General features: G+C 33.1%; 2 protein-coding genes and 1 long non-coding RNA gene across 6 annotated transcripts in view; 2 read left to right on the plus strand and 1 right to left on the minus strand.

Annotated features, from left to right (window-relative positions):
- Positions 1 to 27564, minus strand: part of LOC111429182 (adipokinetic hormone/corazonin-related peptide receptor variant I-like) — a 64847-nt gene that overhangs the window by 28752 nt on the left and 8531 nt on the right. For 2 of the 3 annotated variants that reach the window (XM_071197585.1, XM_023065028.2), the window contains exon 2: positions 5931 to 6291. In XM_071197585.1, coding sequence (XP_071053686.1) covers positions 5931 to 6191 — 261 coding nt within the window. In that variant the 5' untranslated portion in view covers positions 6192 to 6291. Of the gene's footprint in view, positions 1 to 5930; positions 6292 to 22739; positions 22914 to 27564 lie in introns of those variants that run through there. The other variant, XM_071197586.1, reaches the window with a different exon arrangement.
- Positions 84 to 2015, plus strand: LOC139430508 (general transcription factor II-I repeat domain-containing protein 2-like). The gene is made up of 2 exons (XM_071197584.1): positions 84 to 261; positions 345 to 2015. The coding sequence occupies exon 2, from the start codon at positions 393 to 395 to the stop codon at positions 1959 to 1961; it is 1569 nt and encodes a 522-aa protein (XP_071053685.1). The 5' UTR covers positions 84 to 261; positions 345 to 392; the 3' UTR covers positions 1962 to 2015.
- On the plus strand, positions 24863 to 27036 carry LOC139430388 (uncharacterized). 2 transcript variants are annotated; one of them, XR_011640870.1, is made up of 3 exons: positions 24863 to 24939; positions 25857 to 25991; positions 26895 to 27036. It is a non-coding gene; the product is annotated as an uncharacterized lncRNA (long non-coding RNA). The 2 variants fall into 2 exon arrangements; XR_011640871.1 differs by having other exon boundaries at positions 24869 to 24939; positions 25680 to 25991.

Genomic DNA, 27564 nt, shown 5'->3' on the forward strand with positions numbered 1-27564 from the left:
AAAAGAAAAGAAAATAAAAATTTGTGCAAAATATTGTATCAAATATGCCTTAACGGTTAAGGCAGATTTTTGACTGAATGGACTGAACAATATTGTTTTACGCTGCCTGAGAGGCCTCAAGCGGTTCCAGTTTGCTTAATATGTAATAAAACTGTCGCTGTTATTAAAAGTTGCAATTTAAAGCGACACTATGAAACAACCCATCAGCAGTTCCACAAAAACTTTCCTCTTGGCAGTGAGGCTCGTAAAGAAAAACTACAGGTAATATAATTCTATTAAATAATGTATAAATGTGATATGTATAACTGCTTTGTAAACTTATCACGATAAAATTTAAATTACAGGAATATCTCACGTCCTACGAAAAAAGCACGAAATTGCTTGTTCGCTGCATGAGTGAGCAAGAAAAATCGGCAGAAGCAGCGTTACGTGTGTGTTGGACACTTAGTAAACACCAAAAACCATTTTCAGATTCAGAAATAATGAAAGAATGTATGTTGGAAGTAGCCTCGGCACTTTTTGGAGAAAGAAAGGATGTAGTCGCTGCAATTCAAAGTATTCCAATGTCGGCAAGAAGTAATACAAGAAGAATGGAAATTTTAGCTACTGATATTAAAAGCTCTCTGCTTGAACTCTTGGAAAAGGCACCATGCTACGCCATTGCACTTGACGAATCATGTGATGTTGTTGATGATGAACAAATATCTATTTTCGTGAGATTTTTCGACGTTGAAAATAAGATATTCAGAGAAGAATTGCTCGCAATATTGCCTTTGAAAGGTAACACTCGAGGAGAAGATTTATTCAAAGCTATTGACAAATTCATTAATAATTCCAACATTCGTTATGATAAAATAGTGTCGCTGTCAACTGACGGTGCCCCAGCGATGATTGGCAAAGAAAAAGGTGTAGTAAAGAAAATCAGGGATAAGAATCCAAGTCTAATATCGTATCAGTGTATAATTCATCAGACTGCCCTTTGTGGAAAACTCAGTGCTACACTGAAAGAAGTAATGGACAGCTTGGTGCAGTTAATTAATTTTATGAGATCTCATTCTTCTCTTCAACACCGAAAGTTCAAGAAGTTTCTTTCAGAATGTGATGCAGTGTATTCTGACTTATTACAACACAACAATGTTCGTTGGTTAACTAAAGGTCAAGTTGTTGAACGTTTCTGGCTAATAAAGGACCTTCTTGCAAACCTTGGATACGCAGGGAGCAAAGAAGCACTTAGAGTTCATAACAAACCAGCGCAATATGCTAACTGTGGCTTTTCTGAAGGATATTCTGAAATATTTAAATGCGTCAACATAGAGTTACAAGGGAATGGGAAATTAATATGTGATCTGATACAAAGCGTGTCTGCTTTTCGTCGTAAGCTAGATATTTTTGAAAAAGATATTGCAAGGCACGAATTTATTCATTTCCCAACAATTCTTGAGTATAAAAAAGAGAACTCTGAAGAAGACGTTGCAGTGTTTGTAAGATTTCTGTCCGATCTACGGGACGAATTTGCTACAAGATTTCAAGACTTTGCAGAAATTGAAAAGCTGTCTCAATTCCTAAAATTTCCTTATCAAGTTGATGCATCGGCAGAATGGACTGATGTGGCTGCTAAGTTGTTCAGCGTTTCAAAGTCTTCACTTCAAGTGGAGATAATCGACTTGCAAGAAGATATTTCTTTGCAAATCTATAAAACTGTATCCACTGAAGAATTTTGGGGTAAACATGTTTCAGAAAAATATGAAAATTGTAAGAAAGTAGCTATCAATCTGGCCACTATGTTTGGTTCGACATATATATGCGAATCGTCGTTCTCGAAAATGAATTTTTCGAAGAACACATATCGGTCAAGGTTGACGCACGACCACCTCGAAGACATACTTTGCATTTCCTGTACCCCTCGTACACCGAACTTTAAAAAACTGGCCCAAGACCGTCGTTGTAATTTCTCACATTGAATATATTACAATATTAACTGAGAATTACTTGTTTTACTTTGTTTACCCTTCTTTTGGAAACTAACTCGATTTGAAAACAAAATAAAAAACAGTACCTTTTAATTATTAGATTTTTTCTGGACCTCCATAAAAAATTTTACACCGAATCCGGACCCCACTGAAAACTACTTGCCGACCCTTGCCTTAACCCATGCTTGCCGCTTTTCAACATAGCTTTTACATTCAAAAAAATATAAAAAGAACGTCTAAGCTTTTTATATTTTTTTGACATCATTTAGCACCAGCCTTTCTGACATTTCTCAGTGTCATTCTTTTTGCTCTACAGCATCGTGCTGGGAATTCATCTAAAACCTTCATGGTACAACTCCACATCATCTCACAACCAATCAACACTGGAAGTTTCGGAGTGTACCGGAAAAAACCACCCACAACAGAAGATATTCGCACCCTTTTCCAAAGAATCAAAAGATTTTGCGACAGAGAAAATTTGACGATTGTGCGTAAGGAAGAATGGTTATACGTCGAAGGACACTCAACTGGTCAATAAGCAACATAGATCAATGTTCAAGTTTCAGGAAAAATTCTGGACTCGCATAGGCCAAATTCTAAACTGTAGAAAATATTTGGAGTTACATTGGGCAGATAGCAAATTTTGAGATTACTCTAGTTGAACTGTAATTTAGAAGAAAAATGCTAGAATTGTTATTAGTAAGACTTGAGATAGCAAGAAAATTCTCTCTTCTAAACCTGGACCAATCAGAATTTTACAAATTTGAGTAGAAATCCAAACCTAGTTTCTCAACGTTTTGATGTCTGCGATGACCGCGAGCGACGAAAACGGCTGTGTTAGTTTTATAGGGAGAAGACAATAGTTGGTATACAGGGTGTTCCGGTGACTCGGGGCATAAAATTAACCTCATATACTAGAGCAAAAATGATGACGATTCGTGAAAAAAAAATTATTATAAAAGTCTTCAAATGGCTAAAATATGGGCCATCAAAGTTCAGAAATTTTAAGACATTTTTCTAAATATTTTCAATACCATTTATGGTAGAGCGTTAAAATTTGGTACAGGGTAAACAAATATCAAGTAGAATCATTGAATCAATTTTGACTTTGATCGGGCTGCGGCAACCATGCTATACAGGCTGTCCCTAAAATTTGTTTGCTCAGAACTTTTTTGTTCGCTCGTAACCCTACATTTATTTTTGTACTCCTTAATAGAAAATTTATTTTAGAAACTTTTATCACTCTTTGAAAATTTTTATAATATTGACGGTTTTCGAGTTATACGCGAAAATGTTAAGCTTTGATTTCAATCCTAACAAACAAAAAAAAGAAACATATTCCGCAAGATCCGAGTTGGCGATGACAATTGAAAAACGAACTGAGCTAATAACCATTAATTGCATAAATTTCTAAGCGTAGATTTAGTTAAATCCAGTGTTTGACTAAAAGAATGTAATCTCCAAAACGATAAATTTAATTTTCATGGTAACAACAAACAAGAACATAACAAAAATTTTAACAAGAACAATAAAATTATAAACAAATAGTAATAAATAAAAAAGAAGAAAAAAATACTAAAGCAGATGTTCAAAAACACTGCCTGATATCGCCGTCTTAAATTAAAGCGCACTCTGCGGAGAACATTGATCTCAGTTCGAAATTGATCAAATGAATCAACAATTTGCAACCTCAGTTGATCAACTGAAGTTATTTCAACGCAGTAAACTAGTGGTTTAACGCGTTCCCATAAATAAAAATCTACAGGTGTAAGATCCGGCGATCGGGAGGCCAACTTATGGGTGCACCTACTCCTCGTCCAATCCACCGTCCCGGAAAACGTTCCCTCAGAAATTCTTGGACAGCCTGTGTGCTATGCGCAGGAGCACCATCATGCATATACCACATTGCTTGCCTTGTGTTTAAAGGAACGTCATCTAAAAAATCATCTAATTCTTCTAAATGTCGCCTGTATGTATGTCCATCCAGCCTTGATGGCAAGAAAACGGGTCCAATAATTACATCGCCCACAATGCCAGCCCAAACGTTATGAGAAAATCTCCATTGTGATTTCCAAGTTTTCATAAATCTTGGATTTTCGTCCGCCCAACTATGTAAATTTCTCAAATTGAAGATTCTATCTTTAGAAAAAGTGGATTCATCTGTAAAAAGTACTTTTTCTAAAAACTGATCATCAATTTGGATTTTATGCTGCATTATTTGGCAATATGCCAAATGCGCAGACTGGCCAATTGCCAGTCTGCATATGCAGACTGCATATTACATATTGCAGTCGCAGTGGGTAATCATCCAGTCGAACTTCCTGAACTTTGTAACAATGAAATGGATAAAGCTGTTGCTCGTGAAGAACACGCCAGACAGTTGTTTTGAAGTTAAAAAATGCCTCGCCATATCTAAAGTACTAGCTGTAGTATTTTCTTCTACGTAGTCTAGAATATCTTCTTTTAGTTCGGGTGTTCGGGCTGATCTTACGTTACTAAGCAAGTTGTTTTTTTAATTGCCATGACCAACCTTGACTTTTTCGAAGACTTTGTTTTTAGTGTTACCATTGAAATCGAAGCTTAATATTTTCGCGTATAACTCGAAAACGGTCAATGTTATCAAAATTTTCAAAGAGTGATAAAAGTTTCTAAAATAAATTTTCTATTAAAAAGTATAAAAATAAATGTAGGGTTACCAGTGAACAAAAAAGTTCTGAGCAAACAAATTTTAGGGACAGCCTGTATAGCATGGTTGCCGCAGCCCGAAAAAATTGGTTCAATGATTTTGCTTGATATTTGTTTACCCTCTACCAAATTTCAACGCTCTACCATAAATGGTATTGAAAATATTTAGAAAAATGTGTTAAAATTTCTGAACTTTAATGGTACATATCTTGGCCATTTGAAGACTTTTATAATAATTTTTTTTCACGAATCGTCATCATTTTTGCTCTACTATATGAGGTTAATTTTATGCCCCGAGTCACCGGAACACCCTGTATAGTCCTATGGGTTCTGTCTGTTTTGCCTTTGTTCAGGAGTAACATAGTAACATATATAAATTTCCATTGTTAAAGGAGGCAAGAGCAGACTCATGCAAGTGTGATAAAATACCATGTGAGGCAAACTGGAAAGAACTTTGAATGTCGTAAAATGGTTTCGACAAAAATACTATCCAGGAGTAATCACTGCCATTAGAAAGTAACCAGAGAAACCCAAGAAATTTATGAGCTGAACCGAATCTGAAAGATCTGCATATAATATCGTCTTTAAGAATACAATTGTGTTCAATTGTATTCAATTTGATATCGAACGTTCTTAATTCCACCATTTAATTTACCCTGGACTTTTTTTCATCCTCTTAAGTAGCACAAACACCTACACCAACAAAACATTTTTTTCCATAATCCATTATAAACCACTTTTCGTATACATATTTAGTTATACATCAACAAAAACCTCTTATATTTTTAATGATATATTTATTTATTTTTATTATCTTCCGTGATACGTAGACAATAGTAAAGTGGTCTGGATTCTCCGCATTCTAGAACCGGAAATAACGAGAACAGCTCGGGAAACGACACGAGTTCATGTACGGAAGCTTTTGGTAATGGGGATGTAAATTTGTACCAGAAATCGTGTGGGATGAATTTCATCGCACGAGTTTGACAAATACGTTGAAATTGAATAGTATTCAAGAAAATTATGTTCCGTTCTTTACGTAAAATCCCCACAATAGGAGATAATCCCATTATACCAGCGCCAATTAATCCTATACTTTTGTTAACGCTTCCTCGGGAAAATTAAATTCCTCTCACAATCCAATCTCTAATAGGAAGTGAAGTGGAGGAAACGCATTCGTACATAACCGAATTTTCTTTTGCTTAGAAAATTTAACGTTTGTTTTAGGAAGATGTTATTTTAGTTCTATTGTAGAACAAAAAATTTTATACGTACCAATAAATCTGCAATGGCAAGATGCATCAGTGTAGTTGTAATTCTCGATGGAGATTGTCTTCGTCTTCTAACGATTAATACCAAGATGGTAATATTTCCGACGGCCGAGAAAACCATTAAGATGCTGTAGACTATAATCGACAGTACGTGACCATCGTTGAATTGCATATCGAGAGGTAATTCGTTGGTGTCATTGTTGGTATCTGACCAATAAAGAAGGTTTCGATGATCGGTGATCTTTTCATTCTCACCAACACGCATTTTTTATTGTAGATTTGTCTACAATGTGAGTTTTGATTTTTCTTTTTTAACTATAAATTATGAAAACTCGCCACGTAATCATTTTTTCAATCCAACATCTCTGAAAAATAAAGATACAATTAATAAAATAACCAATTTTAAGTCAATAATTGAATTTGTTTCTTGTAAAAGGAAATTTTGGAAAATCGCTCTGCACTGGGAACAGCTCGTTTTATCCTAATTTATCTACATGCCAAGCTTTAAATTTCCATCAAAAATTTATACATACACTCGAACTCAAACAGAGTGTGTACCGGCTAAACATTTTATTTCCAGTTTTTATTATTAAATTATTTAAATGGGACATTTTATCAAAAAAATCGATTTGTAACGTAAACTGATATTTCACTGTGGTTTGAATAAAATATTTGACCAGTGAATATAATCATTCATCCGGGTTATTTTAATTACATTCTTTAGTGAATTTCATTTAGATGCAATAAACAAAAATATATTTACATAGAAATCAGGGCGTACCTAACAATTAAAACTAGAACTAACACTATACCTAGAACTAGAATCATTTAGGTTTAGCCGCACGTCTCTAAAGACGGCTAAATCCGAATGATTCTAGTACTAGGTATAGTGTTAATTCTAGTTTTACACTAGCACTGCTACTATGCAGCTAATCCCGAATGTTTCTAGTTAGCGTAGAAAGTAACAGTGCTAGTTTAAAACTAGAACTAACACTATACCTAGAACTAGAATCATTTGGGTTTAGCCGCACGTCTCTAAAGACGGCTAAACCCGAATGATTCTAGTACTAGGTATAGTGTTAATTCTAGTTTTACACTAGCACTGCTACTATGCAGCTAATCCCGAATGTTTCTAGTTAGCGTAGAAAGTAACAGTGCTAGTTTAAAACTTGAGCTAACACTATACCTAGAACTAGAATCATTTGGGTTTAGCCGCACGTCTCTAAAGACGGCTAAACCCGAATGATTCTAGTACTAGGTATAGTGTTAGTTCTAGTTTTACACTGGCACTGTTACTATGTAGCTAATCCCGAATGTTTCTAGTTCTAGGTCTAGTGTTAGTTCTAGTTTTACACTAGCACTGTTACTCTCTAGAACTAACACTATACCTAGAACTAGAATCATTTGGGTTTAGCCGCACGTCTCTAAAGACGGCTAAACCCGAATGATTCTAGTACTAGGTATAGTGTTAATTCTAGTTTTACACTAGCACTGCTACTATGCAGCTAATCCCGAATGTTTCTAGTTAGCGTAGAAAGTAACAGTGCTAGTTTAAAACTAGAACTAACACTATACCTAGAACTAGAATCATTTGGGTTTAGCCGCACATCTCTAAAGACGGCTAAACCCGAATGATTCTAGTTCTAGGTATAGTGTTAGTTCTAGTTTTAAACTTCCGCCGTCTTAGAGATGTGCGGCTAAACCCAAATGATTCTAATTCTAGGTATAGTGTTAGTTCTAGTTTTAAACTAGCACTGTTACTATGTAGAACTAACACTACACCTAGAACTAGAATCATTTAGGTTTAGCCGCACGTCTCTAAAGACGGTAAACCCGAATGATTCTAGTTCTAGGTATAGTGTTAGTTCTAGTTTTAAACTAGCACTGTTACTATCTAGAACTAACACTACACCTAGAACTAGAATCATTTAGGTTTAGCCGCACGTCTCTAAAGACGGCAAAACCCGAATGATTCTAGTGCTAGGTATAGTGTTAGTTCTAGTTTTACACTAGCACTGTTACTATGCAGCTAATCCCGAATGTTTCTAGTTCTAGGTCTAGTGTTAGTTCTAGTTTTACACTAGCACTGTTACTCTCTAGAACTAACACTACACCTAGAACTAGAATCATTTAGGTTTAGCCGCACGTCTCTAAAGACGGCTAAACCCGAATGATTCTAGTACTAGGTATAGTGTTAGTTCTAGTTTTACACTGGCACTGTTACTATGTAGCTAATCCCGAATGTTTCTAGTTCTAGGTCTAGTGTTAGTTCTAGTTTTACACTAGCACTGTTACTCTCTAGAACTAACACTATACCTAGAACTAGAATCATTTGGGTTTAGCCGCACGTCTCTAAAGACGGCTAAACCCGAATGATTCTAGTACTAGGTATAGTGTTAATTCTAGTTTTACACTAGCACTGCTACTATGCAGCTAATCCCGAATGTTTCTAGTTAGCGTAGAAAGTAACAGTGCTAGTTTAAAACTAGAACTAACACTATACCTAGAACTAGAATCATTTGGGTTTAGCCGCACATCTCTAAAGACGGCTAAACCCGAATGATTCTAGTTCTAGGTATAGTGTTAGTTCTAGTTTTAAACTTCCGCCGTCTTAGAGATGTGCGGCTAAACCCAAATGATTCTAATTCTAGGTATAGTGTTAGTTCTAGTTTTAAACTAGCACTGTTACTATGTAGAACTAACACTACACCTAGAACTAGAATCATTTAGGTTTAGCCGCACGTCTCTAAAGACGGTAAACCCGAATGATTCTAGTTCTAGGTATAGTGTTAGTTCTAGTTTTAAACTAGCACTGTTACTATCTAGAACTAACACTACACCTAGAACTAGAATCATTTAGGTTTAGCCGCACGTCTCTAAAGACGGCAAAACCCGAATGATTCTAGTGCTAGGTATAGTGTTAGTTCTAGTTTTACACTAGCACTGTTACTATGCAGCTAATCCCGAATGTTTCTAGTTCTAGGTCTAGTGTTAGTTCTAGTTTTACACTAGCACTGTTACTCTCTAGAACTAACACTACACCTAGAACTAGAATCATTTAGGTTTAGCCGCACGTCTCTAAAGACGGCTAAACCCGAATGATTCTAGTACTAGGTATAGTGTTAGTTCTAGTTTTACACTGGCACTGTTACTATGTAGCTAATCCCGAATGTTTCTAGTTCTAGGTCTAGTGTTAGTTCTAGTTTTACACTAGCACTGTTACTCTCTAGAACTAACACTATACCTAGAACTAGAATCATTTGGGTTTAGTCGTCTTTAGAGACGTGCGGCTAAACCCAAATGATTCTAGTTCTAGGTACACAGTAAGAAATAATTACATGGTCCAGTACTGGTAATTTATTGCCATGGATATTCATGTAAAAAGTTACACGTATGTAATAGCAAAATAAATACATATCTAAACAAGCGCATTTTCCATTTCTATGTTTGTACTTTTCGTTTGTGATTGATATAATTTTACTTCTTAACCCAGGTAATGTACACGTATTAACACGTAAAAATGACTATATTTATATGTAAAATTACTTGTGCTATGAATATTGTAGTTCGTCTGCTATGTAATAATTCATTATTCAGCCCTGTACATTTACATAGTTTTAAGCTTAAATAAATGTAAAAATACGAATGTCATTATGGAAGTTCTAGATATCCAAATTCGTTTTATGTCCAAATTATGAAAGCCAATAGTTTTTCCACCATTGTTATAATGTTTTACAGTACAAAAGCATTAAAAGAATAGTGGAAAAAGTGTAAACTTTTACAATTTTAACAGACGGCAAACTTGGAACAGAAAAACTTTGTGTACAACCGGTATACGTACTAAAGGGCACCCAACAACGAAACTCTAAATGGACAGATTAAAGTGGTTTATTATTATTATTATTATTATTATAAGAGAGCGCGTATAACGTTCGACGATTGATACGTTATTAGACTGTACTCGGCACAATGTTGTCAACGCGTTGTGCGTAGTTGCAACATTATTCGGCCGACTGAACGCAGAAAGTGGTGGTGGGGCCAACCGGTATTTTACATGTTAGTAATAGTAATTTTTAACAATATTACATGATTTCCCAATTTATTATGTAATGTACGGCTGAGTTTCAAGATGTCGTCCGGTTGAACGTCGTAGTAGGAAGATAAACACAATTTTCTTACTTGACTATCTTTATTTTCTCCAGGCGAAGGGGTTAGTACAGAGTATGGTGATCTTTTCGGTTGTAGTTTGATACTGTTAATAATGCGGTTTTACAAATTTCGTGATCTTTTATATTAAGTCGAAACGATTAGAATAATCATTAAGTAACGAGAATTACCAAAGTTCGTTCTTAATTGTTTTCGTCTTTTGGTGATCAATTGTTTGTTTTTGATATTTAAATGACATTTAACGGATGTTTTCTTAGTTATCTACTTATGGTTACTCTATTTCAATCTTAAATTTCTTAATTAGATTATTATTTGAAGTTATAACAAGATAATGATTGTTGTTACATTATAGTTATATTACAATTGTATTACAGATACATTACAATTAAATACATTTACATTGTTTTACTTGATTTTCCATTTATTTACAGGTTTTTCCTGTAGTTTACATAGCTTTGTGTAATTCGTATTAAAAAAATGTAATATTTTCCAAATTTACTAATTTCCTGTAATTTTACTTGGTATTAACTGGATTTCGAAAATTACGTTGTTAATTCATGTATTATTTCATAAGTCAATCTTGTAGTTTAATGTAGTATAATGTATTTTTACATCCATTTTTTACCGTGTATAGTGTTAGTTCTAGTTTTAAACTAGCACTGTTACTATGTAGAACTAACACTACACCTAGAACTAGAATCATTTAGGTTTAGCCGCACGTCTCTAAAGACGGTAAACCCGAATGATTCTAGTTCTAGGTATAGTGTTAATTCTAGTTTTAAACTAGCATTGTTACTATGTAGAACTAACACTACACGTAGAACTAGAATCATTTAGGTTTAGCCGCACGTCTCTAAAGACGGCAAAACCCGAATGATTCTAGTGCTAGGTATAGTGTTAGTTCTAGTTTTACACTAGCACTGTTACTATGCAGCTAATCCCGAATGTTTCTAGTTCTAGGTCTAGTATTAGTTCTAGTTTTACACTAGCACTGTTACTCTCTAGAACTAACACTATACCTAGAACTAGAATCATTTGGGTTTAGCCGCACGTCTCTAAAGACGGCTAAACCCGAATGATTCTAGTACTAGGAATAGTGTTAGTTCTAGTTTTACACTAACACTGTTACTATGCAGCTAATCCCGAATGTTTCTAGTTAGCGTAGAAAGTAACAGTGCTAGTTTAAAACTAGAACTAACACTATACCTAGAACTAGAATCATTTGGGTTTAGCCGCGCGTCTCTAAAGACGGCTAAACCCGAATGATTCTAGTTCTAGGTATAATGTTAGTTCTAGTTTTAAACTAGCACTGTTACTATGTAGAACTAACACTACACCTAGAACTAGAATCATTTAGGTTTAGCCGCACGTCTCTAAAGTCGGCAAAACCCGAATGATTCTAGTGCTAGGTATAGTGTTAGTTCTAGTTTTACACTAGCACTGTTACTATGCAGCTAATCCCGAATGTTTCTAGTTCTAGGTCTAGTGTTAGTTCTAGTTTTACACTAGCACTGTTACTCTCTAGAACTAACACTATACCTAGAATTAGAATCATTTGGGTTTAGCCGCACGTCTCTAAAGACGGCTAAACCCGAATGATTCTAGTACTAAGTATAGTGTTAGTTCTAGTTTTACACTGACACTGTTACTATGTAGCTAATCCCGAATGTTTCTAGTTCTAGGTCTAGTGTTAGTTCTAGTTTTACACTAGCACTGTTACTTTCTAGAACTAACACTATACCTAGAACTAGAATCATTTGGGTTTAGCCGTCTTTAGAGACGTGCGGCTAAACCCAAATGATTCTAGTTCTAGGTATAGTGTTAGTTCTAGTTTTAAACTAGCACTGTTACTATGTAGAACTAACACTACACGTAGAACTAGAATCATTTAGGTTTAGCCGCACGTCTCTAAAGACGGCAAAACCCGAATGATTCTAGTGCTAGGTATAGTGTTAGTTCTAGTTTTACACTAGCACTGTTACTATGCTGCTAATCCCGAATGTTTCTAGTTCTAGGTCTAGTGTTAGTTCTAGTTTGACACTAGCACTGTTACTCTCTAGAACTAACACTATACCTAGAACTAGAATCATTCGGGTTTAGCCGTCTTAGACGTGCGGCTAAACCCAAATGATTCTAGTTCTAGGTATAGTGTTAGTTCTAGTTTTAAACTAGCACTGTTACTATGTAGAACTAACACTACACCTAGAACTAGAATCATTCGGGTTTAGCCGTCTTTAGAGACGTGCGGCTAGGTATAGTGTTAGTTCTAGTTTTACCCTAAATCTAGCGCTGAATAACAATTAAAACTAGAACTAACACTAGACCTAGAGCTAGAAAGTTTCGGGTTTAGCCGTGCTTCTCTTAAGACGAAAACTTAGAGTTATCATAAGGACGTCACATTTTCCAAGCAAAACTTTTTCTTTGCAAAACTACCCAATGCCTGTACTATTAAGCTTTGTTTAATTTTATGTGGTACAGTACAAGTGCATAGTTGTTTCGTAACTATGGTTACAGCATTCATTATTGCGAGTTATATGAAATTCCTGGTAGATGCTATCATGGAAAATGCAACAAAACGAGTTAGAACGAGATAGAAATGTTTGTTTGTGAATTTTCGATTGTAAAATCATAACAGCTGGAATATCACGTACTTTGTAAAGGGAATTCAAAAGATTATTATAACAAAGCATCTCTATGTTGTTTAAAGGTAATTTAATAATCGAATCTGTTTCAATTTGAATTTAGAAAATTTTGCAAAAAAATGTTTGTTGATACAAAAGGAATCAATGTCCTAGTAGCCAATGAACCTATTACTAAACCAAGAGTTATTTTAAGGTTATTCTGGCCTTGTTGTTACAAAAAACTCTTTAAGCGATAATCATTGGTCACTCGTCGCTATACATAAACAAATCGCAAGTAAATATTTTGGTACCCACAAGTATACATCCTCCGCCTTAAAACACAACATTTTAAAGGAATAATTTACGATTATGTTCTTTCTCGTTATCTTTTTATTTTCTTTTTAATAATAAACCGAAACGATAAAATAAATTAATATTATAAAATCAACAGCGCGTGCGATTTTAACGATCTCCAGCGTAGGAAATGGTTTTTAATTCGCACTCGACCTACTAAGTACTGTGAGGGCAACTTATTAAATACGTATTAAACTGTCAAGTTGACCGACCTCTTTAGCAAAGAGGGGCGACGAGCGACCCACTCTTTAAAAGGAACCGGGTTTTCAGATTTTCAGCCGTAAGGCATAAAGAACTTTCTTTGTACGTTCTGACTAGAAATAGCACAACTTTGCAATCCAGAAATTATTAAATTCCGCTAAACTGAAATGGTTCGTGCCATTATGAAATTTTCCTTCGTCCCAATAAACTTCATTCCAAACGGGTCGTATGACCTTTAACAAAAGTTAACTACTAACGTGTATATTTTCACTTTTAAATTACTAAATCTACAGTTGAGGTAATAGATCATCAGCATCAAAATATATCCTATTTATTCCCGTCAGTGATGGGCGCTGGGTAAATACCCGGCGGGTAGGTATTTATAAAATGGGTATTTATCTGGGTACTTACCCCGGCTCAGGGTAAATACCCAAACAGTACATATAAAAGTGATACAAGTAAAAATATAACAGATTTGGACAAAAATGTAGAGGAACATGATGAAATGAGCGTTGAAGAAGAGGAATTGTCAACGATCGAAGACGTATTATTATCAGATAACCACTGCTCATTCTTCATTCTTGCGACGATGATCCGCCCAGTTCCACTTGAGCTTTGCCACAATGTTGACCGCATCATTTACGCCAGTTCTTCGTAGGTCTTCATTTCGTATGTGGTCCCTCAGGGTTACACCCAGCATCAACCTCTCCATCTTTCTTTGCGTTACTTTGAGCCTCCTGGTAATGGCCACCGTTAATGTTAAAGTTGCGGAACCGTATGTCATAACCAAAGGAAGCACCCATTGATTGAAAACCTTTCTTTTCAAATATACAGGAGTATCGCTCATGAAGATGTCTCTAAGTTTTCTGTAGGCTGCCCATGCGAGTATCATCCTTCTGTTTAGTTCGCTTGTTTGATTATTATCTCTCCATACGCGAACCTCATGGCCAAGATATATGGCTGCGATGCGAACCAACACAGATGAGTATTTTAAGAACAATAGTGGAAAAGACAAGAAGAGATAGAGTAAGGAACAAAATTATAAAAGAATTGTGTGGACTCGGAGATCTCATGAGATTAGGGGAAAAATAAAAAAATTTAATGAGTACTTCCAAAGAATGGAAGAAACCTAGCTGATTAAGACAGCAAGAGACCAAAGATTAGCTAAGAGATCCCGGGAGACCAGGAAGTTGGATTTCCAGCTCTAATGAAACACCATGAATGATGCGTAAAAAACAGGTTACAACCTGAATAAAAGAAGAAGAATAATAAGATCTTAAACAAACTACTTAATTTTCAATTGGAAGTCAACAATCTCTTGGAATCTTGGATTTGATGGAAGTGCAATATGACTAGAAAAGAATCAAACAAGAATTAATGAAGCACAGATACTGAATTTAGTCATTAATATTAGACTGATACTCAATTCAGGACATTCAAAGTTGTTTTTCAAGCATTAAATAAATCGTTAAATATTTTCGAAGAGTATTACGTAAAGGAGAATGGTCGGTAGTGAAAATATAAACTTTTCCGAAATATATGTACACTTAAAGCTAATAACACCAGGAATGTGTATAAATTTGTTAGACAGTTAAGACAAAGGCACAAATCGCACGTAGCTCTATGCTGAGATGGAACAGGAAAAATAATATGTGATAGTGAAATGAATGACATTTGGAAAAATTATTTCCAAAACCTGTTAAGCATAGAAACTGATTTGGAAATAGACAGCAGTCCGTCACATCAAAGAAAGGATAGTGTCATGGAACCTATATCAATTAGTGAGGTTCAAAACACAATCACTGCGTCAAAACATGGAAAGGCATCAGGGATTAATGACATACCATCGAAAGTATTCAAGATAGAAGTATTCATTATCACCAATATTGATGTTAGAGCTTGGAACAAGATTTGTCCTAAATTTTATTGATATTTAGCCCGACTCAGTTGCATACTTCAGCATCAGTTTCATCTCTCCAAGACTATCCGAAATAAGAACTATATCGTCTGCGTAGCGCAAATTACTTAGGTATTGCCATCAATGTTTATACCTTTTTGGGTCCAATCCAGTTGTTTAAATGCACTCTCCAGGACTGTGATGAACAATTTGGGTTCAACATTATATTGCCTTGTCTTACCCCACGCCCAATGAGTATTCGGTCAGTACTTTCATGCAATTTTACCGTCATTGTAGCATTTTTGTAAATGTAATAAATAAGTTTGGTGTATCGATAATGGACTCTGCATTCTTGAAGTACTTGTAAAACTGCCATCAACTCAATTTAAATCAAATTTTATAAATACCTCTAAATACCCATCTTGGGTAAATACCTCCGGGTATATATGCAGGGAATTTTCCCTTGAAAATAAATACCCGGGTATTTAACAACACTGATTCCCGTATGTGTGTCGGCCACCCAACAGTCTGAAAGATAAAAATTGCATCAGGATTCTAGAGATTGAGAAGCAGCCTGGCAAGAATATATGGCTGAATTATATCACATTGAAAGAAAACCATTGCAAATAGCGGGTGTTAAAAGTGGTCCTTTAATGAGACACGAAGAAGTCAAGTTCATTATTTCAAAACAGTAAGGCGACAGGATTAGATACGCAGAAACACTAAAAATAATAGGTGAAGATAGCATCAAAACGAAAAATTTACAAAAAGGCTCTATAGCAAAGTCCAAGATACTCAATCTAGATTCAGAAATGAATTTGGGAACTCGCGAAGCGCTCTTCTACACATAGGTATTAGTACAAAGATGTCGCAATTAACTTTGAGAAAGCTTGCGATAAAGTTTAACATAATAAGATATTACAAAAGCTGAAACAAACAGCGATTGTACTCTTAGATTCTATCACCATTGATCTTCAATCTTTACGCTGTGCAAATCTTCAATGAATGGTAGCGTAATTGGATTTGGGATATCAAATGAGCAACAAAAGGATCAGTATGTCGTGTCACGCCGATGATGCAGAGACTGAAAATGACCTGCAGAGTCAATTCTTTAAGTTCTAGCAGTTGACTCGACAGCACAATATGACAATATCTATAAATATAACAAAAGCCATAACATTTTCCAAGGAACCAGTCAGGTACAAACTGATTGAGGAGGACTTCAAATATCTAGGTATGGGTAAATAACGAAGAAGAGGGTGGTACGGCTATGAGAAAAAAATGGCCGAGCATGAGGTACCTTGTATAGCAATGGAGGAAAAACCAGCAGGAACTTATCCACCAGGAAGACCACCAAAAAGATGAAGGAAAGTTGGCAGTCCACCTCTAACAACGACTTTAAAATTAACAGATCGACAGGGATATTAGTATTTCGTATAATTTTCTGAACCCCAGAAATTTGTAACTGACATCTTCTTCGTTCGAGATTTCTTGTCTCATTCTTTCTTTAATTTTGAACTTCTCAGAAATTTCGTTGCCCATTTTGTTTCCTCAATGAAACGTAAGTATATTTATTTGCTAAATGAAAATGCATAACTCTTAATATGGAAGAGGTTATATTCATTAACCCTTTTAAATTAAACGACTAAAACTCCCTTTATAACCTGAAAACTCTCGTTGCGAGACGAACTGTTTTCGTAATGGAGTGAGAAATGCAAATGAACCGACTGTAAAAATCTTCCATTATATCCGACCCTCGGGAATAACGTTCTGTGTTTATCTAGCTTCTAAATCCTTTAAGTCTCTTTCGTACCCTTTGCAACCCTTCTGAGTAATAATTTTCATCTTTGTGAAATTCATTAAACTCAAAACTAAACACTCAGATGATATTATTTGTTTTGATGTAAGTTTTTTTTAACCCACAATGAATCCCATAATAATATCTCAAAATGATATTCTCAAAGGAAACACTAAACATAGATTATACACGACATTTTGACGACAAGAACCTTTACATTGTAAATCTCCATAAATTACGCGAAAGTAGTGGATGTTAAACGAAAGATACTTTGTACTAATTTGATAAGATTTGCGTGTGCACAATGTAGGAGGTATGAAAAGAAGTTTTTATAACTTCTTAAAAGAGTATTTTTAAAAAGTTATTCGCCGCGAAGCTCTTCGCAAATCCGGCGATGTTCGATTTCGTCACGGAATTCAATCGGAAAGTAATTGCTTTCCGTTCATTTGACACCAATTAATGCGCCGTGATTCGACTTTAATTACGTTTGATATTTATTGAAGAAGTCAAAATGATGCTAAGTCGCTATTTTAATCTCAAATAAATAAAAGTTTTCGTAAATTTTTAAGTTTATAAATTTAGTATGCAAACTAACATTATTAATTCACGGCTTAAAACTATTTATAGAGTGAAGTACGTGATACACCAACTCAAAGTTCTTATGAAAAGCTCTTTTAGATGTATGTTCCCCGTAAACCTGTATTCCCAACCACACCGGGAAATTTGCATTCAGCCTTTAAAGTTTTGACAACCTTAAACTAAGATGTAAATCAACCAGTATTATTTTGGAAGTGCTCATAGAATATTAAACAATATCACTAAATTAATTAAATTTGATTCTTTATAAAGTTATTCTTATCAATTTAAAGTGCATTAAGACACATTTCAACAAAATTGTCATTTAATGACATTTCAAGAAAAATAATTTAAAGTTATTAGTATGATATAAAATGTTTTTTTGTAAATGTTTATAGCTTTAGCTTTACTAGGATGGAATGAAAAGAACGAAAGAGATCGTAAAAGTTACAAATGACTTCAATAAATTCTCAATTGCTAACTAAGCACTATCAGTGGCGTACTAATTGATGTTTTAGAGCGGTTTGTTTCGATGATCGGAATAGATTTTCATCGATATCTCTTTCTGTTGATGATAGTTACTTTTGTATGGTGCTTTTAATCACGTTCAAGTTAATTAATTCAATGAAAACAAATTCATTTTTAACTTTTTAATATTAGGCTAAATGTCATTTAGTTCATTTGAACGGTTGAAGTTATTTCAAAAATAAAATGTACAGAGTTGAGCAAAAATATATATTTAAAACTATAAAATATGAATTTAAACTATATTTATATCGATTATCCAGTTGTTGCAGGAAAGAGAATAACCTCGATAAAGAGAATAAAGAATGCAAAAGTGTTACGCTTATTTCTTGGTAGTGGCAAGAACTTATTTGGAGAAATATCTGGCTATAGCAACATTATAAGCTAAGTAGATAAAAAAAACATTTACACTAAGAAAATAAATAATGATTTTATGAATAAATTTCTTTTACGATCAGTTTGTAATAATCGCATAATAAAAAAACAACGATTTTTTTATTGTTCTCATAAAAACGTAGTCATAAAAATATTTTTGTATCACATTGGCAGCTAGTGCATGGTATCAAATAAACAAAAAAGTAAAATAAAAATAGATTAAACGTCACCAGACATTACGGCGTTAGTTGTCCTGTATACAGAACATAGAACATTAAAAACAGCTAGCTGTCTCCATCTGTCCGTTTCAATTTCGATTGAAAAGAACAAATCGAAAAAAGTTCCTTTATTTCAAATGGTAAAAGATAACGGTATAGGGTAAAATTAATTGTGTAGGTGGGAATTTTAGTGTTTGTGGTTTATTGACCCGCATTGAAATCGGTTAATTTCAAGTTCAATAAGTACATAATTTGAAATTTCCTTGATAAATTTAAAATAATATATTCGTTTTATTAAAAATTACAAAAGCACCCCAAATTGAATTTAGCCTGAAACATAGTTTTGAAATTCCTGCAACATCCTGATAATCGATCCGCATTGTTTAAGGACATTTTGAATATTAACCTAACAATAACATCTAATATTAAACCCCAATATTAACTTAGGCATAATAAATCTTAACATTCTATAATAACTTGAATTATGTTAAAAATATAATTCATTTTAACGTCTTTTATAATTGGAGACGAAAATTTTAATTTTTAACATAGAAGATTGTAGTGGGGTGGTTGGAATTTAATTTGATAGCGAAACTTCGGTAAACCGGAGAAAATAGTTTAGTTTTCCATCTTGCCTCAACCACCACAACCAAGAGAAGGTGATTAATCTCTTTAAAAGCCTGTATCAACGTCAAATTTTATTTTTTTTTTGATACATTTTTCCCAGAAAATACTCTGCGAAACTATCCATCGAGAATGTTCGGATGAATAATAACTTTATTGAAATTGAGAAGTGGTCTTCACTGAATACATTATTCATGTTCTGATCAATACATCGAGACTTCGCGTTATGTTTAATTTAATTCCAAGAAATAAAATCACAACATGAACTTGAATTTAAGAACACGTTTAACTTTACTTCTCAAAACTTATGGATTAACTGTTTAAAATTGATATAACTAACTTTATACGTCGGATTTGGACCAAGTCGACGTGAAAGATTTAAATTACACCATTCAAATGTCTCCGAATCTATCTCTTTCTGGTGGTAAATCTGGTGGAAATATATGCGGTTCTGAGATAGTCACCCACGTCACGCGTTTGCATAAATTCAGAACTTCCATCATAGACGTTACCATAAAATAGAAAAGAAAAAGGACCATTTTTATAAAACATTCAAAGTTGAGTGGAAACTAACTGAATAGAATTGATTAAATTTTTAATTAAAAAAATGATTTGATGATCTTAAAGTGAACATTTATTGTTGATATCAGTTATTAATTTTATAGGTAATAAAGTGGTGATATTATTAGTATAAAAATTACGATCGCAGTACAAAGTTGTAATTAAATGAAACTATGTACTTAAGTGAAGGTTACGATTTCTTTTTATTACAAATAAAAGTGAGAAGTTAATAAATCAAATCTTTATCTAAAAATTTCATGGTATAATATACGGTATTAATTCATAAAAAATCCTTATTGAACTGAAATCCCAAGTAACAGCCAACCAAACTTACATAAGGTCACGTAGGTGTACGTTGAAACACATTCACGTGGTATAACTTAGTATAATTATGTGATAAACTTGTTAGAGTCGAGTATTGCGCGGGATTATGCCGACCAAATAGCTCGGGGTTTGCTAAAGTATGAGGAAATAGGAGGTGGAAGTACATGTAAAAGCCAAGTTCATTGCTATAATCTCTTGTAGTGAGACTAACTTCCCTCACGCACTACTCCATACACACACTGTTCATGACTAGGTGCGAAGCCTAAATCAGTGCGTAAATAAAAGAAGTGATGATAATAGCCAAAATTCTTTAATTTAACCATAATCAATGCCCTATAGAGGAGCAAGACATTGAAATGAAAGAGGTACCAGAAAATGATATTAGGTACATTACAAGATTGGTAAAGAACAGAACGCCATGGGTAGACACTCAACATAAGGAGACCAATAAAAATGGAGTATTTCTGATAAAATTTGCAAAATTTGATCTACGTGGGTCTCACTTGATGGAAGTACAGTCAATCAAATAGATGGTGTTCTGATAGACAGAAGAGTAACAAGCAATAGATTGGACGTAAAGACATGAAGGGGAGCAATAAATTGAAAATAGAAACACTGGAAATTACTGGAAAGCTGACAAAACTTGAACCAGATACACAACCAGTATAAGAACAATGGCAAAACATTAAAATGGCAGTAATGAAAGTAGGTAATGAATGCAAGGAAGGAGACCAGTGGGAAAGGCACTGAAATACTGGGAAAACTTAGGTTGGAGGTGAGCATCGATGGACTGGCGAGATTATAGATAAAGATTACGAGAGGTCAAGGTCCGAGTTGGGGTGTAAAACTACAGAAGAAGAAGACTCTGATTATCTTGATCACTGCTTATCATCTACTACACGTTGCTTTTTAAGGATGAAAAATAACATAAGCAATTTTCTTAAAATATTAAAAAGCCTTGGCACCTCGTTCCTATCAATTATAATGAATGAAAAGTTACCGTTTTGATCCACTATATTGCATGAGATTGTCACAAAACGATTAAATTATCGGAAGTTATGTTCCCGTTGAGCTCCAAAAATACTCACTAGTGTTCACAAATCGAAGCGACTTGGACATTTCTTACTCGATACAATGATGAAGGAGATGAATTCTTAAACAAAATTGTAACCGGTGATGAAATTGGGGTTTTCATGTCATTCTAGAATCCACCCAACAAAAGTTGATGGAGTGGAAAAAACAAAAATTTAGGATATCTTTGTCGTCACTGGCCGCATCTTTTCATGAAGAGGGTATAGAAAAGTTGGTTTTCCGGCAACTAAGTAGAAAAATAGTTTAATAATAATAATTATAACGTACTTATTTTACGGACACGCCTCGTATTAAATGCCTCGATGGCTTTTTAGATTTGGTTAAGGTGATTTTTTAAACACTACATATGTTGCATCTCCAATAATTACCACGGGAGACGAATCAACGACACCAAGTAATTTTAAAATTTTTCATAACGTGTTAATATGCGATATTCTTCCCAATCAATGTCAACCCAAGTACGCTCAAATCGTATCTTAGTTCTATTTCGATCACGCATAAGATCCTTGACATCATCAATGAGTCGAATTTCTACACTGCAGTAAATGAGATCGTAATTATAAAATTACTCGGCAGATAATTAAGCATACTATTGATGGAGAGGATGGAAGAGATGCTGATCAACCGTTTCTTATTATATGAGTGAGGAGCTAACCGATAAATCTATTCAGCATTTTCACTTTAAATACGACCTTCTCATAAATACTATGAAAAGACAACTACGCTTGTAATAAGCCTTTGTTTAATCATCGAGGTTAGATAACAAACTTTTCATCTCATCCAAGAAGTCCGCGGTGTACCGCTGAAAATCTTGAAAGTTTTATAATACAAGCTGAAGGCAAACATTAAATTACTTCTTCGTTGTAAAGCCTTAGAACCGATTCCTCCATTTCGATAAATTGAGTGGAACAACATTAATTTAGTCTACACAGCAGTCAAGCTATAAAGAATGTTCCATACTACACGATCGTCATTTTTTGATGAAATCTGTAGTGGGGAAGAGATTATTTTTCATTTATGTTCTTTGATGTATACTTCTGAGGGTGGCTACAAGCTAAAATTAGTTGAAATTATTTTTTCGTTTTCATATAAAAGTTTGTTTTTTTTGACTGCTATTATTTTACTCGCTTTTTAAAATTATTTTTGTGAATAATATCTAAAAATATTTTTTAATATTTTCTACAACACTTTCTTAAAATTAAATAAACATTATTGATTATTAGATCTGTGTGAATTTGATATTAAACAATCTTATTGAACTGATATTGAAAACCTTTTTTTGATTGGATAGTGCAATAAGAAAAGATTACCTCGCAATGAAACCTTGACTGTATTCTTGTGAATCAATTGAAACCAATTGGGAACTTATACAATTATTGCGTTATAACAAATATGAACAACATAAAGTTAACACATTGCGATAACAAAAATTATTTCTTATTCAAATTATTTAGTTTTATCAAAAAATGTTTTTACTTACTTTTAATCGTGTTTAAAAAAAAATTTCTCGAATATCTCACTCGAATAAATAAAAAAAATAACTAAAAATTAACACTGTTATGAAAATACAAGTTCAAAAGTTTCAAGTCAAAATTATTTGATTATCAAAAAATTTTAAATATAGTTTTTAGGAAAATAAAATATTTTTTTAAAATATACTGTAAGTTTTCTCACTCAACACGAACACGGATATCGTTTAATAGAATGTACCGGGCGTCGCGACGGCTTTCAAGTGAGAAACTTGTTGAAAACGTTGAGCGTCCATAAAATGCGCTTGCGCCAAAACCAGAAAATTTCAACCAAAAAAATCACCAACCGATTATTTTTGATTTCCTTGCTAACATTTATCATTTTCAGATGACATAATATTATCAGCGATGGTTCAAACAACAACACACCTTCATTGTGTTAATTGAAAGTGGACGAAAACGTGCTATTATTTGTAATCTTTTTGTTTGTCTATTTTATTAACGTATTTTATTAGTAGTATTTTTTGAGCTAAAAAAAAAAGAAATTAACTTACTTAAAATTGAATTAATTTTTTATTTTGGGGATTTAAAAGAATTTTTAATTACACCTTTCCACGGGTGCAAAAGGAAATATACCCCCGGAAGTAAAGCGACAGATTTTGAAGCAACCGGCTTTTAAATCCTTTAAAACCTGGTAATATTAAAAGCTTTTGAAGAACGTTGGTAATCGATTAATTCCTGGTGTTCGAGTTTCTAGATGAAAACGGCGATTTAAATCGCTAAAAAAAATTTTTGCTAAAAACTAAAAACACAGAGATTAAAGTTAAAAAAATATTCTTTTTTATGTTTTGTAGAGATTATCTATAAAATTATTATTGCTTTCAAATTTTTAGAAGCTCAAATTGCTTTATTTTAAAGATCAGATCGTTACCGGTTTCGAAAAAACTTATAACATCTTAAGATGTTGCTACAAAATAGTAGAAAATCATAAAAAAAGATTTGAGTTGTTATCAGGTCGTGAGTGACAACAATAATATTTAAGAAGAAGTTGAAACATAACTTTCAAAATGAAACGACAGAAACAAAAATAAAAAAGAATAAAAAGGATCAAGTGTAATAAATTTCCTTGTAAATTTATTTCCTCTATTTTTATTTTAAGAAATGTAATAAACATAAGCGAGGTGACTTAAACAGATATCTTCGCCCATATTAATCGTTTTTTAACATTTAGCAACCACCGATTATAAAATTCTTGAATTACCCCACATTATTGGTCCTTCTAAAAAATAACTAAAATTCATCTTGAGACAAAAATATGACAGTACGATTTTTCTCGGACAGTCAACCGCTCTCCAAGCGCTGCAGGCCATGAAAACTGTGTCGGTTCTGGTTAATGACTTTAAAAGAACTTTAAACACACTGAGTTATAATAACAGAGTTTCTCTGATCTGGGTCCCAGGTCACTCTGGGGTTGCTGGCAATGAAGTGGCAGATGAGCTAGCACGAGAGGGCCAAACATAGGATTGGACTGTGGGCTGAAGACAGACTTCGTCCACTGTTGACCACTTCTCCTGGAATGAAATACTCTAAGTTGTTTATTAACATCGCCACTGTCAAATCCAGGAATATTTTAGGATTTGCTCGTAGCAGCATTCAAGTTCTAATGTGTACCGATTGAAAATACACTTCAACCTTCAACTTAAGTTGAATGCTGACTTTGTTGTGGAGGACGAGAAGATGGTTGAGCATGTTTTATGCCACTGCCCTGCTGTCGTGCCAGATTCTCGATTTTTGGGTCGCAGTTTATCTCCCCAAAGGATCTGAACGAATTTTCACCAAGAAAGGCATTAATGTTCGTTAAGAGCATTTTCTACCGGGGTACAATACATCTGTGAACATAACCTAATTCTTTTATCCTGTCAATTTCAAATTAGGTATTTTTATAAATAGTGGTTTAATTAATACAAACTGACAGTGAGCCGATTCATTTCATTAATTTTAATTATTAGATTCTTTTTTTTTGTAAATTTCGGTTTTTAAGATATTTATTCTTTAAACTTTAAAAATATTTCAACAGATGCTCACCCCATCTAGTGGTAACCACCCGTATTAAACGGTATTTTTGACGTTTAAGAACCATCGTTTACATTCATTTCTAAAATTGTTAAATTTTACAAAAAAAAGGCGTAATTGAACCAAAAACATTTTAAGGTACGTTATTGAACTCGTAAAGTATCCATTTATATTGATTTTAAGTCCCACGAAGAAATTTTTCTCCCTCAAATTAATTGGTAAAATTTTTAAAAACATAACCTAATTCTTTTATCCTGTCAATTTCAAATTCGGTATTTTTGTAAATACGGGTAGTTTATTAAAACAAACTCAGAGTATGCCGATTCATTTCATTAATTTTAAATAATTTGATTATTAATAATGAACTTTCTCGAATTCGTAAATGTTATTATCGTAAAATTTTAATCGAAAACTCGCATTCTACACAACGATTTATTTATAGAATCAAGATCGATGGGTAATTAGACTGATTTTTTTAGAAAATTTCGGTTTTAACGATGATTATTCTTTAAATTTTAAAAATATTTTAACAGATGCTCACCCCATCTAGTAGTAAACGCCCGTATTAAATGCCATTTTTGACGTTTAAGAACCACCGCTTAAATTCATTCTTAAGATTGTTATTTTACAAGAAAAAAAGTGTAATTAAGCCAAAAAAACTTCAAGGTACGTTATTGATCTCGTAAAGTCCATATTTAAATTCCACGAAGAGATTTTTCTGCCTCAATTTAATTAGTAAAATTTTTGAGTCTATTTCTTTTACTCTGTTAATTTCAATTTATTGGAAATTTTTGCAAATAAGGGATTTATTGTATTAGATTCAAAATTGATGGGTTTTATTTAATTTTTTTTATTAAATTTCCCTCGTTTTTCAACAGATGATCGCCCCATCTAGTGGTAACCGACCGAATTAAAAGATATTTTTGACATTTAACGACCACCAGTTGTATTCATTAATAAAATTGTTAAATTTCACAAAAAAAGTGTAATTGAACTTAAAAACCTATCAAGGCACGTTATTAAAAACGCAAACTAACTATTTAAATTGATTTTAGGTTCCACCAAGAGATTTTTCCTCCCCAAATTAATCGGTGAAGTTTTCGGAAACATAACCTAATTAATTTATTTCGTTAATTAATAATAATTGGAATATTTTGAAAATTGTAGTGATTTATGGAAACAAAGACGAGGTAAATCGTTTTATTTTATTAATTTCATAATCGTTAATCTAATTTATAAAATTTGACATTTAAAATTTTTAATTGAAAACACATTCTAAACGCGGAGGTATTTTTAGAATGAAGATTGATGATTTTTGTTATGATTTTTTTCCCTATTTTTAACGTGATTAATTGCGTTACAATATTTATTTTTTAAATTTAAACAAATAATCGCTCCATCTAGTGGTAATAACCCATATTAAATCGTACTTTGACAATTTACTTTCAAAAATTGTTAAATTTGTTTTAATTTAAAAAAATGTTTAAGAATAACAAAACTACTTAAATTAATCTCTTTTGGCACAGATTCTCGCAACATTACTATAAATAAACATTAAAACCATAACCTATTTTTTTTTAAATTCAACTTTGAAGAAAATAGTTTAAAAATTCTCTTTTAATTTAATTTGCGAAAGTTTTTTACTAATGGATGAAGTGTTAGTTGATTTATGATTTAATTAACTTAAAGAAAAACATATTTCAAAGCTCTTACAGTAAATATTTAAATAAATCAAAACAGAAATTTTTTTGTTGATTCTTCGTAAACTCATAAATTATTTAATTTCAAAATATTTAAAAAAGTTTATAAACATTATCTTCATACAAAGAATTTACATAGAATCATGAATCATTCAAATTCCGCTTTTTAAACCATTTTTTATCGACGTTTTTTTAATTTCTAATCTCCACTTATCATTAACCCATATTAATTAAAACCTTTTACAACATAACAACATTAATCGCATTAATTTACAGTCGAAAAGTCGAGATTACAATTTGATTTATTCAAATTTCAATTTATTTACGATTTATTGCATCATCTTGTTATGATCACGTTACCAATATAATATGAGAAAATTTCATTTTCCCCAGGGCAATGAGAAAGAGAACTCAACACCATATCCATGACATATATTCGATGGGATAAATCCGAATCAAACGTTCTAAAATAAACACGATTAATCGTTTTAGAGATCTAAATTTAGTTCCAAGTTCAGAGTAATAAAAATGAAACGGTGATTAACAAATATAGATTCTTTTATTTTTGTAATTGGATATTTTTGTTGATAAAGAAATGATAAATTAATAATAATTTCGAACATTTCTAGTTTACAACAAAAACTAGAACTTACACTAGATTTAGTTTTTGTTCAATAAAAATATACAACAATCTAGCGTTCAATAACAACTAATCTTTGAACTAACAGTAGTACTAGGGCTTTAGAGTAATACTATACAGTGAATTTCACTTAAGTTTTGCACTAGCACTATCACTAGAACTAACACAAGACGTAGAACTAGAAACATTCGGGTTTAGCCGTGCGTCTCTCAAGACGGCTAAACACAAATGATTCTAATTCTAGGTCTTGTTTTAGTTTTAGTGATAGTGCTAGTGTAAAACTACAACTAACACTAGACCTAGAACTAGAATCATTCAGGTTTTGCTGTCTTAAGAGACGCACGGCTAAACCCGAATGTTTCTAATTCTAGATCTAGTGTTAGTTCTAGTTTTAGTTCAATAAAAATATACCACAATCTAACG

This window comes from Onthophagus taurus, chromosome 7 (genome assembly GCF_036711975.1).
Source record: "Onthophagus taurus isolate NC chromosome 7, IU_Otau_3.0, whole genome shotgun sequence".
Classification (NCBI taxonomy): domain Eukaryota; kingdom Metazoa; phylum Arthropoda; class Insecta; order Coleoptera; family Scarabaeidae; genus Onthophagus; species Onthophagus taurus.